The 18,686-nt window shown below is 41.3% G+C and overlaps 1 protein-coding gene and 1 pseudogene across 9 annotated transcripts in view; one reads left to right on the top strand and one right to left on the bottom strand.

The window, feature by feature from the left end:
- Positions 1-853: 853 nt before the first annotated feature.
- Positions 854-18,686, bottom strand: part of TPST1 (tyrosylprotein sulfotransferase 1) — a 165,866-nt gene continuing 148,033 nt past the window's right edge. For 4 of the 9 annotated variants that reach the window (XM_060123194.1, XM_060123195.1, XM_060123199.1 and 1 more), the window contains 3 exons: positions 7,374-7,424; positions 3,884-3,930; positions 854-1,423 (listed from right to left, as the gene is read on the bottom strand). In XM_060123194.1, the coding sequence (XP_059979177.1) occupies positions 3,913-3,930; positions 7,374-7,424 (69 nt within the window). In that variant the 3' untranslated portion in view covers positions 854-1,423; positions 3,884-3,912. Of the gene's footprint in view, positions 1,424-2,808; positions 3,570-3,883; positions 3,931-7,373; positions 7,425-18,686 lie in introns of those variants that run through there. The other 5 variants (XM_060123200.1, XM_060123196.1, XM_060123201.1 and 2 more) reach the window with 3 other exon arrangements.
- LOC132506615 (small nucleolar RNA SNORA70) lies at positions 13,311-13,425 on the top strand (annotated as a pseudogene).

Below are 18,686 nucleotides of genomic sequence, written 5' to 3'. Positions count from 1 at the left end.
AGAAGCAGAAAGCAGAGGGTAAGGAGACAGGGAAGAGGTGTACTGTTCACAAGGGGGTGGTGAGGCTACACTGCAGAGACAGAACAGTTTACATGTAACGTGCGAGGCATCGGAGAATCAAAGAAGGTTTTTGAACAAAAGAGTGACTTAAGACACGGTGCTGAACAAAGGATTGATGTGGCAGCAGTATTAATTTTCAGTTGAAGGGAACACGGCTAGGGGCGTGGAGCGGCAAGAAGGACACTAGAGTCAGGCTTAGATACCAGGTCACCACTGTGGCAGTAGCTGAGGGGCCTTGTGTACGTGGCTTGACCTGGCTGAGCCTCTGTTTCTTCATTTGAAAATGATATGTTAGAAGTTTCTGTCTGGGAGGATTAATCATTTACCAAATATTTTACTAGGTTCTTACAATGTGCCAGACATTCTGCTAGGTGTCAGGGGTACAAAAATGGACAAGAAAAGACATAGTCTCTGTCTTCCAGGAACTTACCATCTAGTATAAGAGATAGACAATTTAAGAAGTTAAGAAACATTAAAAACTGCAAAGTGTGATAAGGTGATATTGAGAATAAGGCAGGCAGGAAGGGGATCAGGGAAAGTCTTTCTGAGGAATTAGAATTTATGGAGACCAGAGAATTGAGAAGGAAAGAGAAGAACAGGATTCTGAGACAAAAGGATGGTAGCAGGTCTCTCTGAAATAAATTATAGCAAAAACTTCACTAAGAAATTATGATGTATAGAGGGGAATATCTAAAATACAGCAACTGAAGAAACTGGTTTATCAGATCATTATCTGATAGGTCTTATTGCTTCTCAGAAATTACAGTAATGAAAACATGTAAACTACCAGTGCTTCACATTTAAAGCTTTTATTTTGAAAAATAAAATACAAAAGTCATCAAGTTGTAAATGTATGTGGTAATTCCTCAACTTCTCAGAAACAATACAATGAATTATTTAAATAATTAAGATATTTAATATTATCCACATCAATACATTTAAACAGGTACAAGTGTTCTACAAAACATTAGAACATGTACAGACAACCTATTCCAAGATGAAACTACCCAATTTTGCTTACAGAATCCCATCTTTAAACCCTCCCCTTGAAAACAAAGTTTGGAATCTGGTAAGAAAAGATGAGGACCAGAGCAGTTTTAAGAGAAAGCACACATCCTCTCTGGGCTCCTTCTCCACAGGCCCGTGCACGTAATCAAGAGCACTGTACTCGGGAAGAAGCAGGTCACTCAGGAGGGTCCGAATGTGTGCTGACATCCCACCCTCTCAGTGGGAAGAGACTGGCAAATGAGAAGGAGATGCGGGCCATGGTACCTATACTCCACTGATCTCAGCAGGGGACAGCCAGTCCTAGAAACAGCCAGTCCTAGAAACTTCTCTGCTGCTGAAAAGGCAGCAGTCTTCCCTAGGGCAAACAAACAGAATGTGTTACAGGTATGCAGTCAGTTTGTTCTCCCCTGCATGACACCGCCTCCTTTCCAGCTGTGGGCCTGGCACAAGCCAGGCAGATAGGTAGGGGGATGGACCATTATGAGAACAGCTACCTCAGGACTACCAGAGAGGCACACTCTCCCTCAGTCTGGGATGCTTTTAGATGCCTGCCAGTAGCTTCGATGTGCAACACAAAAGGATGGCAGCCAAAGCAAGGGCTGTTCCTGCCCATTTCTAAATGACTGCAACTGTCATCTGCAATTGAAGCTACTGCAGGGGCACTGACAGGGACGTCAAATGTCCAGGGGTCGAACATGCTGACTCAGTATGAAGAAGTGGATACTGAGATTCTTTATAGGAAGCTTTAGGAAACACATATGCCAAAGGGATCCAAAAGACAAGAAAAAGACTATGCTTTGTCTTGAGATGCTTTGATGTCTTCCTAGCTTCTCCCGAGTCCTTCTCTCATTGCACGTGGGCACCTACAAGCCTCGATAAGCAAACAAGGATGAGATGCTGCTGTGGAGACCACTCAAGGCTGGAGTCCACTGACACTGCATTCTGTCTTGTAAAACGGCTGGTCAGTAATGAATCCCTGTATGCATGTTTCCAGGAGGGAATTTATCTATACTTTTTTTTTTTTTTCGGTACGTGGGCCTCTCACTGCTGTGGCCTCTCCCGTCGCGGAGCACAGGCTCCGGATGTGCAGGCCCAGCGGCCATGGCCCACGTGCCCAGCCGCTCTGCGGCATGCGGGATCCTCCCGGACCGGAGCATGAACCCACGTCCCCTGCATCGGCAGGCGGACTCTCAACCACTGCGCCACCGGGGAAGCCCTATCTATACTTTTGAAAGTATTTTTGAATAAACAAAATTATCCAAGGCCTGATAACGGCTGTTATACGTGTATGCCCATCGAGTTGAAGTCTACATTTAGCATTTGCTTCTTAGCAAAAAAGGCAATCATAATTCCTAAGACCTATGAATATTAACTCACTGCCATCCGTGATTTTGACATGGCATAGCATGGCATTCATGTGTTTTTTCTATCTATAATCTATTAGCACACAGCAAGTCATAAAAACCTCTTATTCAAATCAAATTATTCAATCTCAATTTTCTCAACAGTAAAAGAGGAATAATATCACCTACTTGCCAGAGTGGTTTGAAACTTGAATGAAATCATTCATATATGTATATATATGAATAATATATATATTTATTATAGATATCATATAATATATCCTATATCATATATATACTATATATATATATGATGCTTGGTATTTTACACCTGGTATGGAGTACACACTCAATACATGGTTATTATATAAAATAAAAATAAAACAGCAAACAAAACTATAAGAAAAAAACAGATTTTATTTTTTACTTTTTTACTTTTTTATAATAGGTTTTCTTTTTATTTATTTTAGTATTTTATTTTATTTTACTTTATTTAATTTTTTTCCCCACACTGCACGGCTGTGGAACCTTACTTCCTCGACCAGGGATCAAACCCTGCCCCCTGTAGTGGAAGCACAGAGCCCTAACCCCTTGGCTGCTAGGGAATTCCCAGGAAAAATCATATTTTAAAGAAAGCTTTTCAAGTTCCAAATGATCTAAGGCATAACCAAAATATTCAGAGCAAAACAGAATCTTAAGAAAGTGTGGGATAGGGGTGTGAGGTCTGAGCAGCCATGTCAGGAGGTCTAGGTTCAGAAACCAGCTTTGCCACTAATTGGCTGGTATCCCTGGACATGCACCTGATGATTACTCAGATAGAAAGGGCTGATAAGTCCTGCTCCACACTGTAGCCTTTAACTACAATGAGACAACACAGGTTACAAACATTAAGACAGCATAATGCATTAACATCAGCAAGGTTGAAAAACCAACCAGGCAACTCCCGAAAATATTAGCGCAAAAACATCTGCACATCCAGCATACAGAGGAAGCAGTACAGGGTGGTGAAAGAATCACCGGCTGGATGTCAGGAGACGGTGCTCTTTAGCCTTGGGTTTTTCCGACCTATGATGTGAACTTGACAAATCCTCTCTCTAGGATCAGTTTCCTTATCAGTAAACAGGTGGTTGAGGTTGATGGCCTTCAGGTTTCTTTCAGCTAAAATATTTTATCATTTTAAACCCCTCCTCACACTGAAAATAATAACTAACACTGTTTGAGTGCTTACTATGTGCCAGGCTTCTGGCAGACATTATCATGGTTAATTCTACCACTCTCTTATTAACATCATCCTCATTTTACAGATGCAGAAACTAAGACACAGAGAAGTTAAGTAACTTGCTCAATGCCACACAGAGCCGAGATTCCAAAGCAGGTGAGCTGACCCCAGGGCTGTGCCCTCCACCTGCTGCGCTGCCTCCCGAGAGCCTAAGCAGTGAAACCCAAAGACCCAGCAATGTCCCCAACCTCACCTCAAGTATGCAAGAGGTTCCTGGCTCTGTTATTCCACTTGCTCAGTCTGTGGAAGGAAGCAAAAGATGTTTTAACGTTGGTTAGCATGAGAAGTGACTGCTCTTGTCAAAATATCAGGTGTAGCTTGCAGGCTGTGATCAGAGACTTTCTAATGAATTCCGTCTGCTACTGTTGTATAATAAAGAAGATGACTGGCCTTTGGCTCTCGTTCCTGGTAGGGAGACTCTAAATCCTTGGAATTTTCCAGGTAACAGGAGTGTCTTTGTTATTCATGAGCCCCTTAGATCATACCTGAGTTTCTGCTAAGAGATGAGATGACTCAGGATGAGGGCTGGTCACCAGGAAGACCAACCTGTGATTTGAGGGTTGGGGCTCTGAGCCAGCCCAGCTTCTGGGAAGGGGACTATGACTGGGGATTGAGTTCAATTCCATGCCAGTGAGTCAATCAATCATGCCTATGTACTTAGACTTCAGTAAAAACTCTGGATGCCGAAGTTCAGTGGAGCGCCCTGGTTGGTGATCACGCTGATGTGCTCTGAGGGAGAAGTACACTGATACCACAGGGAATGGGCACAGAAACTCCGAGTCTGAGACTCTCCCAGACCTTGTCCTATGTGTCTCTTCATTTGGTTGATCTTGAATTGTTTCCTTTATAACAAAACTATATATATATATATTTGGCCACACTGTGTGGCTTGTGGGATCTTAGTTCCCCCACCAGTGATCAAATCCGGGCCCCCGGCAGTGGAAGTGCAGAGTCCTAACCACTGGACGCCAGGGAATTCCCAAGACTATAATCTTAAGTATAGCACTTTCCTGAGTTTTGTCAGAATTCTAGCTAAATGTAATCCTGAGAGTTCTGTGGGCTTCAGTTTTCTCATGTATTAGACGTTAAATAAAAGCCTTATAGGCTTTTTTCTAGTATGTGTGTGATACATTAAATGAAACTAACCAGAACGGGGCTTGAAGTGCCTATGCTAAGTCTTTTGCCCAATTTTTTATTACCTTTTCCTTATTTATTTGTAGGAATTCTCTATACTGATGAATCTTTTGTTTCAAAAATTTCCCCCCCTTAAGGTGTCCTTTTTTACTGTCTTTATGATGCTTTCTAATAAGTAAATGTTCTCAATTTTAATGTAGTCCAAATTATCCATTTTAAAATTAATGATCCATAAAAAGAAACAAAATTGAGTTATTTGTAGTGAGGTGCATGGACCTACAGTCTGTCATACAGAGTGAAGTAAGTCAGAAAGAGAAAAACAAATACCGTATGCTAACACATATATATGGAATCTAAAAAAAAAAAATGGTTATGAAGAACCTAGGGGCAGGACAGGAATAATGATGCAGATGTAGAGAATGGACTTGAGGACATGGGGAGGGGGAAGGGTAAGCTGGGACGATGTAAGAGAGTGGCATGGACTAATATATACACTACCAAATGTAAAACAGATAGCTAGTGGGAAGCAGCCGCATAACACAGGGAGATCAGCTCCCTGCTTTGTGACCACCTAGAGGAGTGGGATAAGAAGGGTGGAGATGCAAGAGGGAGGAGAAATGGGGATATATGTATATGTATAGCTGATTCACTTTGTTATAAAGCAGAAACTAACACACCATTGTAAAGCAATTATACTCCAATAAAGATGTTTAAATAAATAAATTAATTAAATTAATGATCAGTATTTTTTATAACTCACTTAAGAAATCCCTCTCTTTTAAGGTCATGAAGATATTCTCCTTTATTGCCTCCTAGAAACTTTATTATTTTGCCTTTCACAGTTAGGCCTATAACCAACCTGGAAATGATTTTTATGTATGCTGCGAAGCAGGGGTGTCCCTTTAGTTTTAGTCTCAAATTCCCTTTCTTGACTCCTTCAGGCTTACTATGCAAAACAGCCTTTGGAGTTGACATTTCTTCAAGACTCCCCCTCCTGGATTATTCTCTGGCTCCAGTTACCATAGCCTGTAAGTGAGTGACAACTTGTTCACGAATCCATCCAGGTTTCTGGCACATCTTGCCCAGCCAAGGCTCAGGGCCCCTGTGCCCCTTTGTCTGCAAAAGTTGATCAGAGTCTTTTGGATAGATAAGGAGTTCCTCTGAGAAGATCTTTTTTTTCCTCTGACTCTTGAGGCCTTATTTCAATTTCTCACACATAAAAGTAATTCAGTAGACATTTTTAAATAAATGAATCAATGGATGGATTAAAATTAAATATATGTTAATAAGCATATACCATGAAAGTAGTTTAAAACAGTCAAGTAATATGTATCAGTTATTGACGGTTGTTATGAGACAAGGATCTGAGAAGACAGAGCCTTCAATCCTGGTGTGAGACACAGCTGCTCTTACAGAGAAGCCCATGTACTCTAGGCTTGCTTTAGGCAACACGACTTCACACAATCTGTGAGGTTCCCCTCAACAACCCAGATCTGGAACACTTTTAGAAACTGAGTTCAGTGCTGGGTCTTCATTTCCTATTAACAAGCTAATCACTGATAGCAGCAGCCTGGAGGCAACATGTATTATCACCATGCTGGACAGGGAAGTCTTCTGCTGGACTCAGGCTGTAGTCATTGATTTCTTCCCACTACTACATAGGAATGGCAGGTGATGCGCTCATGCAGGACACTCTGGGCTACTCTAGGCCTGTCGGCCATAACGTCACCTATTTCTCTTCAACTCAAGAAACAATATTGGAATCCAAGTAAGTGACAGTGTGACATTACAAGGAGAACTCTGGATCTGTTTTAATTAATTTTTTAAAAAGTAAAAGTTATAAACTTCAAACTCATACCATCCATTCCCAACTTGGGGGACTTAGCAGTTGAGGGTCAATGGCTGTGTGTATAATGTATTCACAAGTCTTCTAGGCTCCAAATGAGAAAAATGAAAAGGCCATGGATGTATATGTAATAAGAACAAAGGGTGGCTATACATTTTTATTTCAAGTTAGGTATCAGAAGCCTGGAGCAGATTCACCAAGGCAGGCTCCTTATATGTGGAATACTGTGTGGCTTGTGGGCGACCTCAAGCAATCAGATTTTAGTTATCAATAAAGTATTTCCCTACTCTTGGAAGACACGGAGCCCTCTGAAATTCAGACTGTGTTAAATTGTTAAATTTAACAAATCTGTTTAACACAGATTGTTAAAACCAACAATTACCAGAAGCCAGTCTTTCTTTCTTTTTTCTGTTTTTTAACATCTTTATTGGAGTATAATTGCTTTACAATGGCGTGTTAGCTTCTGTTTTATAACAAAGTGAATCAGCTATACATATACATATATCCCCACATCTCCTCCCTCTGGCGTCTCCCTCCCACCCTCCCTATCCCACCCCTCTAGGTGGTCACAAAGCACCGAGCTGATATCCCTGCAGAAGCCAGTCTTTCTACCACCAGCACATAGATTTATCTCTTTGAAAAGATTACTTCAATGCAAGAGCCCATCTTATTGTATATCAAGAGGAGGAAGCAGACACAGTACCTGAGGTTTTCCTTTAAGAAATTCAGGTAGCTGAAATTCTCCTTTATAGACCTGGAAAAACAAAGCCAAGTATGAGTTTAAGGAAACAGGTACTGTCATCATCACTTTGGGATGCTTGCAAGGACTGATAGTGGATGGGCTCACTGCTTCATTTTTGGCAAGTTTTAGAACGGGAAGGAAGCCTGTCAGTGCAGAAGCAGCCTGAGTTGAGGACTGAGTGAAATCCCTATTCACTCTGACCCCACTTGCTCTACTTTTGCCTGGGTGCTCCCAACTTGTGGGCTGGCTGGGAGAGGGCGTAGAGTCTCTGAAGAAGAAAGAAAAGCATCCTAACATTCCAAGTTCCAATCATTTTAGCTGAGAGAGAAAGCAAGCCCAAGCCTTCTCTCTCCAGCAACCAACACAGAATTCACATAATTTAAGAATAGGCTCCTCCTGATTTCCTTCTGACATCTCCAACCCTACAACTCTGGATTTAATTCAGCTTTACTTTTCTTAATGTACCCAATATTCCCATAATAATTTGAATATTAGGTGGTTCTTAAAATGATATATACTTTTAACCTTGTAAAATCTTATTAAAAACTTACTCTTTTCAACATATAAAAGTATGTTTCTAATAGCAGCAATAATTAGGCAATAGTTTTTTAAAAGGTGTATAAGATGCTTACATAGAAAACTATAAAATATTATTGAGAGAAATTAAAGACCAAATAAATAGAGAGACATACCACTTTCAGGGATTGTAACATTCAACATAGTAAAGCTGTCCATTCTCCTCAAAGGATTTCCAATAAAAATTCTAGCATGCTTTTTGGGGTGGGGGTAGGGGTAGGGGTAGGGATAGGGGTAGGAATAATTTCAAGCTGATTGTAGAAGTTTTATGGAAATGCATAGGGCCAAGAATAATCAAGGTAATCTTAAAAAGAACAAAGTGGAAGGACTTATTCTATCATAATAGAATATTATACACCTATACATACAAAAAACATAGCTATAATCAAGACGGTAAGGTTTTGGCATGAGGATAGACAAATATATTAATGAAACAAAATGAAGAGTCCAGAAACAGACCCCCATTTAGAGATAACTGGTTTATGACAAAGGTGGCACTGCAGAGCAGTACAGTTAGAACGAATAAATAAATGTGTTTATCTATATAATGATATGCCATACTGCAATTTTAAAAATGAACTACTACTAAACCAACAATGTAGATGAATCCCAACACATAATGAGGAGAAACAAGCCAGATCTCCAAAAATAATATACTATTGACACATTTAAAACTTTTAAAGCTCAAAAATAGGCAAAGCAACTCTGATGTTAGAAATCGGGATACTGTTTACTCTGGGGAGGAGCAGGGTGGTGGTGATTGGCAGGGGGATGAGAGAGGCTTCCAGCGTGCTGGTAGTTTTCTGTCTTGATATGGGTAGCGATTATAAAGATGTGTTCATTTTGTGATCATTTATTGAGCTATGACTTGGATACTTTTCTCTATGTATGTTACACTTCAATAACAAAACAAGCCAGTAGCTTAGGAATTTACTACTCTCGCTCTGTCTTGCTCTCTCTTTCACACATACATACACACACACTTTAAGTGCAAAGATGTTTGTTTCAACACTGTCAACAACAGAAAAAAACTGGGAACTATTCATGTCAATCAAGAGTGAAGAAAGTCTCCATCAGCTACAGTTTGATAACTGCTGGACTCGAGAAACTACAGGAAGAAACTATGGATTGTCATTGGGAAGAGAGTCACTGGGTAGCCCCTCAGAGCACAAAGAAATCCTCTAAATGGTGACTACTGAAGCCTACAGACCTAAAGGATTTTTACTTGGTCATAAGATGACTGATCCACTTCTAAAAGTAGCAGTATTCCTTCTGAGATTGAGAGAATGAAGGTACTGTTTTCCTGTCTCTTTCTCTGCAATTTCTAAAACCTGGTCTATTCTTTAGGGTCTCTGCTACAGTTCTAGGAAGGCTAAATTAAAGCAGAGAGAAGAGGCTTATGCATAAGATATTTCTTTAGATATGCATCACACTGGTAGCTGAGGTGAGTGCAGGATAACAACAATGCAGTTGCTAGGAGTGCCTCGAAACCTTCATACCCTCAAAGAGTCCCAGGTCACTGGAGGGTTGGCCTAACTGCTCCCTGAAGAAGCTGCATGTCAGAATCCTGTTTGCTTTACCCCAGCACCACAGTCCAGAGAGTGTTCCAGCTTTCTTCATTTCCCCCCAGTTTTACTGAGATATAATTGACATATAACACTGTATTGCTTGCTGTTCCAGCTTTCTGATGTAGGAAGTGTGTGTGTATCATGTTAACACTGACTTCCACTGTGCCTGTCTCTACTATCTGTGGGACAAGCAGACACTATATCCAAAGCAGGGGCTCAAGCCATTAGAATAGGTTTTTTGTTTTTGCTTTTTACCAGATTCTCAAGTGTCTTTCCTTCTCCCTCTATTCAGGGAACTGAGTCCCAACCCCCATCCTCCAAGTCTCTAAGCATAAGCTGCTCAGGCCTAGGGTCCTGTGCCTTGGCTCCTTTACCGAACCAGAACAAGTTTGTTTGCCCCAGTGCCTCTTCCAGTGTTAGTGGGTTTGGTCCCTAAGAAACTTTTCTTATATTCCTCACATCCTCTCAGAAACCAACTCTCCTCTCTCTTAGCTAGCCTCTTCTGCTAGAATTCAAGCAGAAGGTTCAACGCAAGCCCACGGGGTCATACAACTAGTTAGCGGCAGAGTGAGGCTCAGAAGGCCCTGGCTCAGCACTCTCCCATTATACCACGCTCTTTGCATTTTACTACTATTAGCAAATCTAACTGTTAAATTTTCCCTTCTCTTTTTGGTTTGTTGTAAGGCATGACAGAATGTACGAGTGGGAACATTAAATATTATAAGTGTCTTCCAGAAATCAACAGTTCCAGAGAGGTAAGGCTTATATGAAAGGGGGGAAAAAACCAAAACCTTAAATATGTGATGTTACAAATGTAATAAAAAAAAGTGGGGGGGAGTTCAGGATAAGACATCAGACAAAAGGCTCAATCAAAAAATAAGTGGGAAGCTGTCTCCTCTCATTATCCTTTAGGGAAAAAATGCTTCAAAAGTTAGGAACTACAGTACTGACAAAAAGAACACTTTCTACTGACAAAGCAGTTCCTATTTAGTGCGGGAAACCAAGTACGGCAAAGTTAGGAGTGGAATTTCCTCTGGCTAAAGGAACAGTGTTTCTGGACATACTAATCTCTGGTACTAATGAACTGAGGATTTTGCTAGACAGAAATGAGCTAGGCCGTCAGAATCCAAAGGCTTGTACAGAGCCCTCCCACCTCAAGCACTGAAGAACAACAAGGAAACAAAAGTAGGCTTCTGATTTAGAGGGTGCATTGGCAATAAAAATAATACGAACAGCAGCTAAACTTTATTATCTTCTCTGCATCAGGTTAGTGTTGAGCATGCGTTTCACATTTATCACCTTATCGAATCCCGCAATCTCCTGAGGGAGGTATTATTCTCTTTTTACAGATGAAGCAACTGAGGCACAGAGAAATTAATTTGTCCAGTGTAGTGAAATGGGAGGCTACTAAGTACCATGATGGGGCTTAGATTTTAAAAGGGTCATCCTAATTGCTCTGTTTAGACTGTAAAGGGCCAAGGACAGAAGTGCGGAGGCAACAGCAGTAATCCAGACAAGACAGGATGACAAGGAGGCAGCGGTGGAGGTGGTGAGAAGTGGTACGTTTGTGAATTTTCTTTTCCTAATCATGTCTAGATTTCCTAACAGACTGGATGTGGAATGTGAGAGAGCAAAGGGGAGTCAAGGATGACTCCAAGGCTTTTGGCCTAAGCAACTACCAACTGGAAATATGAAGTTGCCATCAACTCAGTTGGGAAAGGTCCTGGATATAGCAGCTTTTCAGGCGTTCAATTTCAGAAATGTTAAGCTTCAGATGTCTATTAGACAATAAATGAAAATGTCAAGTAGCCAGTTAGATATACAAATCTAGGGTTCATGGAAGAGGTCTGGGCTGGGATCTATAAATTTGAGAATCATCAACTTATAGATGGTATTTAAAACTTGATACCTGATACCTGGGTTATCCAGGTGCTCAGGGTAGAGAGAGAAGAGCAGAGAAATTAAGACTGAGATATGGGGGCATTCTAACATTAAGAGGTCAGAGAGAAGAGGAAGAATCAGCAAAGAAGACTGAGAAGAGGTCACCAATGACACAGAAGGAAAAATGTAAAAAGTGGTGTCTAGAAGCCAGGTGAAGGAAACGTATCAAGGAGGGAGTAATCAATTGTATCAAAAGAGGCTGGGAGACAAGATGATAACTGACCATTGGCTAAGCAGTGTGAAGGTCACTGTGACTTTGACAAGAGCAAATTAAGTAGAATGGTAGTTGTGAAATTCTGAATGGAGTGAATGTAAGAAAAAATAGAGGGAGTGGAACTGGAGACAGGAGTACAGAAAACGAGCTTTTAAGTAAAGGGAAGCAAAGAAATGGAATGGCAGTGGCAGGGCACCTGGCATAAGTGTAGGGTGTGTGTGTGCGTGTGTGTGTGTGTGTGTGTGTGTGTGTGTGTGTGTGTGTGTGTGTTAAGATAGAAGAATTAAAGGCATATTTGTTTGTTGATGGGAAAGATTCTGCTGGAATGCAAAATGTGATGATATAGGAAACAGGGAGATGGGCTTGGTACACAGGGGAGGAAACGCCTTTGGATAGGAACACGTTCAGACGTTCACTTCTGTTACACAGACTTTCTATTATGACAGATGAGGATATTAGGTCGTAATACTTCCCTTCCCCTAGTCTCTCAAAAATTATACAATAATTTTTGTTTAAAGCCACATTCTGTAAGTTTTCATTATTTTGACAATATAAATATCACAGTTAGATTTTCTTACACAATTTGTGCTGTTTTAGCTAGAGTTAGTAATTGCCTCATATACTTTTTAAATAATAGACTTTATTTGTAGAGCAGATTTAGGTTTACAGAAAAAGTGAGTTGAAAGCAGAGTCCCCATATACTTCCTCTCCGTCTCCTACAGTTTTCCCCAATTATTAACATCCTGCGTTACTGTGGTACATTTGTTACAATTAACAAACCAGCATAGATATACTGTTATTAACTGAAGTTTTAGTTTGCACTAGGGTTCACTCTCTGTGTTGTACTTTCTATGGGTTTTGACACATGTATCCATCATTACAGTAGCACACAGAATAGTTCCACTAGCATAAAAATGCCCTGTGCTCCGTCTATCTAGCCCTCCCTACCTTCTCCCAATCTTTTTACTATCTCCATAGAGCTGGAATCATACAGTATGCAGCCTTTTGATTGGCTTCTTTCACTTAGTAATATGCACTTAAGGTTCCTCTATGTCTTTTTGCAACTTGATAACTCACTTCTTTTAATCACTGAATAATGTTCCATTGCCTGGATATTTATTTACCCATTTACCTACTAAAGGACATCTTGGTGGCTTACAGTTGTAGCAATTATGAACAAAGCTGCTGTAAACATCTGTGTACAGGTTTTGTGTGAACATAAGTTTTCAACTCATTTGGGTAAATACCAAGGAATGTGATGGCTGGATTACAAGGTAAGTGTATGTTTAATTTTATAAGGAACTGCCAAGCTGTCTTCCAAGTGGCTGCACCATTTTGCATTCCCACCAGCAATGTATGAGGTTTCTGTTACTCCACATCCTCACAATGATATGGTGGTGTCAGTGTTTTGAATTTTGGCCATTCTACTAGGTGCGTAGCGCTATCTCATTGCTTTAATTTGGATTTTCCTAATGACATACAATGTTGAGCACCTTTTCATATGCTTAGCTGCCATTGGTATATTTTCCTTCAGCAAGGTGTGTCTATTCAGATCTTTTGCCCATTTTCCCCATTTTCCCTTTCTTTCTTTTTTTTCAATTGAGGCATAACCCCATGGGGGCCCGGTGCACAATGGCTGCAAACAGCAGCCTCCTCAGTAGTGTATGCAGCCCTTTGCCTGTACGGGTTGCCCTAACGGACCTTGGAGACAGCCCTTTCCAGTGGACATTAACGACTGGCATGCTGTCCCCACTCTAGGCTCCAGACGGGTATGCGCGGTGCCTTTGGAAAGCCCCAGGGCACAGTGGCCAGGGTCCACATAGGCTAAGTCATAATGTCTATCCGCACCAAGATGCAGAACAAGGAGCATGTGCTTGAGGCCCTCTGCAGGGCCAAGTTCAAGTTCCCTGGCTGCCAGAAGATCCACATCTCCAAGTGGGGATTCACTAAGTTTAATGCAGATGAATTTGAAAACATGGTGCCAGAAAAGCAGCTCATCCCAGAAGGCTGTGGAGTCAAATACATCCCTAATCGTGGCCCCTGGACGAATGGCGTGCCCTGCCCGCATGACAGCCTTGGCGCTGTCCCCTCCTTACTCATGCCCATCAATAAATCCTACTTTCCTATCCAAAAAAAAAAAAAAATTGAGGTACAGTTGATTTACAATATTACATAAGTTTCAGGTGTACAACACAGTGATTCACAATTTTTAAAAATTATACTCTGTTTATAGTTATTATAAAATGTTGGTTATATTCCCTGTGGTGTACAATGTATCTTTGTAACTTATTTTACAATAGTAGTTTGTACCTTTTAATCCCTTACCTCTATCTTGACCCGCCCCCCCTTCCCTCTCCCCACTGGTAAGCACTAGTTTGTTTTCCATTTCTGTGAGTCTGTTTCTTTTCGTTATATTCTCTAGCTTGCTTTATTTTTTTTGGTTCCACGTATAAGTGATAATATACAGTATTAGTCTTTTTGCATGTCTGAAAATGTCTTTATCTTATCCTAACACCTGGCTGAAAGTTCATCTGGTTATATAATTCTAGAATATAGTAATTTTCTCTCTGAAATTATGGCATTGTTCATTGTCTTCTATTTTCCCATGTTTCTGCTGACAAGGCTGATATCATTCTAATTCCTGGTCCTTTGTATGTGACCTTTGTTTTCACTCTGCAAGATTTAAGAATTTTCTCTTTATCCCTGGTGGTTCTATAATTTTATGATAAGGTGCCTTGATGAGGCTCATTTTCTTCACTCATTGGTATTGGAGATGCATGTCCTTCTGTTCTTGGGAATATCCTTAAATTATTACTTTGATAATTTCCCACTCATCATTTTCTCTATTTTTCTTGGACTCCGATTAGTCAAATGTTGGACCACTTGAATTAAGCCTCTAATTTTTTTTCCTCTCCAAGTCATCTCTTGGTCTTTTTGTTCTACGTTGTTTTTTTTAAAATAAATTTATTTATTTATTTATGGCTGCATTGGGTCTTCGTTGCTGTGTGTGGGTTTTCTCTGGTTGTGTCGAGCAGGGGCTACTCTTTGTTGCGGTGCGCAGGCTTTTCATTGCAGTGGCTTCTCTTGTTGCGGAGCACGGGCTCTAGGTGCGCGGGCTTCAGGAGTTGCAGCAGGCGGGCTCAGTAGTTGTGGCTCGCGGGCTCTAGAGCACAGGCTCAGTTGTTGTAGTGCATGGGCTTAGCTGCTCCGCGGCATCTGGGGTCTTCCCGGAATAGGGCTTGAACCCGTGTCCCCTGCATTGGCAGGCAGATTCTTAACCACTGCGCCACCAGGGAAGTCCCTGTTCTACTTTTAAAGAACGTTAATTATAGTTCATTTACGTTTCTTTTGCTCTTTACATGTTGTTTCCTCTGAGGTTCTTTTTTTATCTTTCTTTTAGTCTCTTTCATGTTAGAGAAGTTCTACAAACGTCCAGTGAGTCTTGGCTATGACGCAGAGTTCCGTTTATGAGGGTTGAGTCTAACTGCAGGTATACTTCCTCAGCCAGCTTTTACTTGGTCAGGGTTCTCCATGTATCATGTTTGTAGGCTTTTTTGGGGGGTAGTTAAGAACGTAGAGAAAGCACCACAATCTCTTACCTTGGTACCAGCATTCTTCAGCTGGGTAGAGGTAGAGAATTGAGGCATCATCTAATGATAATTTATTTTTTCAGAAAGCAGACTTTCACTTAATGCTCTGGTTTTCAATTTGGAGCCCTAACTCTATTCCTAATGTCCCTATTTTCCCTCTAAGAGAATGTACTTCTTCTGCAAGGGGAGGGGAAGGGTGGTGATCTGGAAGTCTAACTGCTCTATACAGACTTTTGATCTCTCTCTTTTTAGTATCAGACCTCATCCCCCTCCCCTAATACCTGATGTTTCCAAATCCCTGAACTTTTGTAGGGTTCAGGGTGAGCTGGCTTGTTTCTTGTTCCTCTGCTTGCTTGCATCCCCCTTTTTTCAGGCATATGAATTCAGCTATCTTCCACTCTGCTAAGTCATTTACTATTCCTCCAACAGCTTTCCATCTTCATATATTACGTTTTAGTGGTGACAAACGGGTTTGGGGTCTCTAGTTTGGTGGTCTCTGCAAAGCTGGAGATAGAAAAGGAGAAGAAGAGATGCTAAAATTAAAGGACCCAATAGTACTTAGTTTTAAAGAAACATGTGGTGAGGGTGTACTCATAGTATGTATGTTCTCTGAGGTCCATGTGAGCAACGTGTGGCTGAAAGCTTTGCAGAAGCTGGAAACCACTATTTATAAGACTGCTAAGTAAAGGAACACATTATTACTGGAAAAGGAATTCTATGTTATGCAGAGAAAAAAGATAAGAAGGAGAGATGTGTACTTCCCATAAACTTTAGCTGTATTGTTAACTATGTGCAAGACACTGGAGCTGAGGGAAAAGGACTAAGGGGTTTTTTTTTTAACCACTCCCTTCCAAGCTCTAACATTTTGCGATTCTGAAAGAAGTTTCTCAAAGCCTGAATACCACAAGGAATCCTTTCTCAGTTCCACCCTTGCCCCCTCGAGCAGGGCTCCTGGTCTGTGTCTAACAATTTATAAAGATTACCACACTGCTCTTGATCTTCTCACAGAGCAAAACACTAAACAAGGTCTAAAAGAAATGCATATAAAAATGTGAGGGCTTCCCTGGTGGCGCAGTGGTTGAGAGTCCGCCTGCCGATGCAGGGGACACGGGTTCGTGCCCTGGTCCAGGAGGATCCCACATGCCACAGAGCGGCTGGGGCCGTGAGCCATGGCCACTGAGCCTGCGTGTCCGGAGCCTGTGCTCCACAACAGGAGAGGCCGCGGCAGTGAGAGGCCCGCGTACCAGGAAAAAAAAAAAGTGAGCTCCGCATATTTAATCCTGCCTTATAGCTTTTACTTGTGACGGTGACAGCACGCTTCCATTTGAGAGGCTTTGGCTGGTGACGTATACCATTTCAAAAGAAATAACTTAAATAGAAAAGTAAATTGTATTTGTTGTTTTGGGTTTATAGACTAAAGTCAGATTCAAATTTCTGGAGTGAGGTATAATTAACTCTGTTATAAGCGAAGCCTTCAATCGTGGAACTACCTAGGCTACAGAGCTAGAGAAGGGAGGAGAATTTATCTAAGCTGCCTGTGAAGTTTCAAAAACCCAAGAAAGAAGGGGTCCTGAATACTGGCTGAAGCAAGCAATGCATCATTCTTTTTTTTTTTCGGTACACTGGCCTCTCACTGTTGTGGCCTCTCCCGTTGCAGAGCACAGGCTCCGGACGTGCAGGCTGGACCGGGGCATGAACCCGTGTCCCCTGCATTGGCAGGCAGACTCTCAACCACTGTGCCACCAGGGAAGCCCTGCATCATTCTTGTTACTTGTCCTCAGGCCACTTTCAGCTTTCTTACAAGATTAATCAGAAGCTGACCAAATATGCCCAGTACCACGTCACCTGTTACCACAGCCTCACCTGTAGTAATAGTTTACAATTAAGGTGTAAACAAAAGTCTCCAAGCAGCTAAAATGGGTGTCGTTAACACACTTGCAGACTGCAGATCCAGTCCTCCATTAGGTCCCTTTTCCTTTACACAGTTTTAACCATCGTAAGTTATCTGGTCTCAACCTGTAGCAATCAGATACAGCAAACAGGAAGGCAATGGGCAAGTACTGATAACTGAGAAGTGACAAATGAAACAAAGGAAGACACAGAAATTATAAAAGGCAGACAGGAAGCCTTGAGTTTTTTAAGAAAGGGACCAACAGTTCTATATCCTATATAAAGAGAAGATGGGCATTTTTCTCTTTATAACACATAATTTCCTTTGGATGAAATGAAAATTTAAATTATGATCAAGTATTTATTTAAGAAGGTAAAGAAATATGTCATCAAAATGCAGAGGAATTCTACACCAAAATATTAAGGTTTGGTCTTAAATGGGACAAATCTGTCCAGAAACCTGACTTTCTAGAATGACGGGTTCCCCAAGGGTTTCAGACAGTCAAGCTTCTATAATTTACAGGAGAAAGTGTCAGACATGTTATGAGGCCTAATTCTGAATCTGGCTTGATCTTACGGAGAATATTAAACTTTTTCTAAATTATTTTCATGCTAAAAGTGTTTGTGGCCACACTCCCTGAGACTGAGCCCCCATGATCCCTGCTTCTGGTATTCATGACATGTGTAATCCCCTTCCTTTAAGTGTGAGCTGGATCTAGTGACTTGCTTCTAACAACTAGAATATGGCAAAAGTGACGGGATGTTATTTCTGAGATTAGGTCACAAAAGTGTTTCTTCTGTCTTGGGTACTCTTTCTTGCTTATTTGATTGGAAGGAAGCCAGCTGCATGCTGTGAACTGCCTTATAGAGGCCCAAGTGGCAAAAGAACTGATATCTCCAGCCAATGGCCAGCAAGGACCTGAGGCCTGCCCACACTCACAGGAGGGAGTTTGGAAAGGGATCCTCTCCCAATTGAACCTTGAGATGACTGCAGTCCTGGCTCACGGTTTGACCACACCCTCATGAAAGACCTTGACCCAAGGTATCTAGATAAACTGCACCTGGATTCCTAATCTACAGAAACTGTGAGATAATAATTTGTTGTTTTAAGCTAATTACCCTAAATTTTAGGGTAATTTGCTATGGCTAAGTAAATAACTAATACAGATTTTGGTATCATAAGCAGGGTGATAACATAACAAACACCTAAAACGTGGCAGAAGTTTTGGAACTGGGCAGGAGGAGGTAGCTAGAGGGACTTTAAGGGGAGCAGCAGTAAAAGCCTAAATGGACATGAACTGACAGTAGATTTTAGACTTTGAGGAGCCCACCTGTGCAGGTTTTAAGGAACGTAGGGACACCTGATTAGACACTAGAGGCAGGGGGGTCTTATAACACAGTAACAGAAAGTTTACCAACCCTGTCACCTGTAGTTATACAGAAAGTAGAAAATGAACCAAACAAACTGGATGGTCCAGCTAAGGAAACTTCCAAG

This window comes from Lagenorhynchus albirostris, chromosome 15 (assembly GCF_949774975.1).
Source record: "Lagenorhynchus albirostris chromosome 15, mLagAlb1.1, whole genome shotgun sequence".
Lineage (NCBI taxonomy): Eukaryota > Metazoa > Chordata > Mammalia > Artiodactyla > Delphinidae > Lagenorhynchus > Lagenorhynchus albirostris.
Note: the sequence above shows the minus strand (reverse complement) of the source record. Positions and strands in the feature narration are given on the sequence as shown.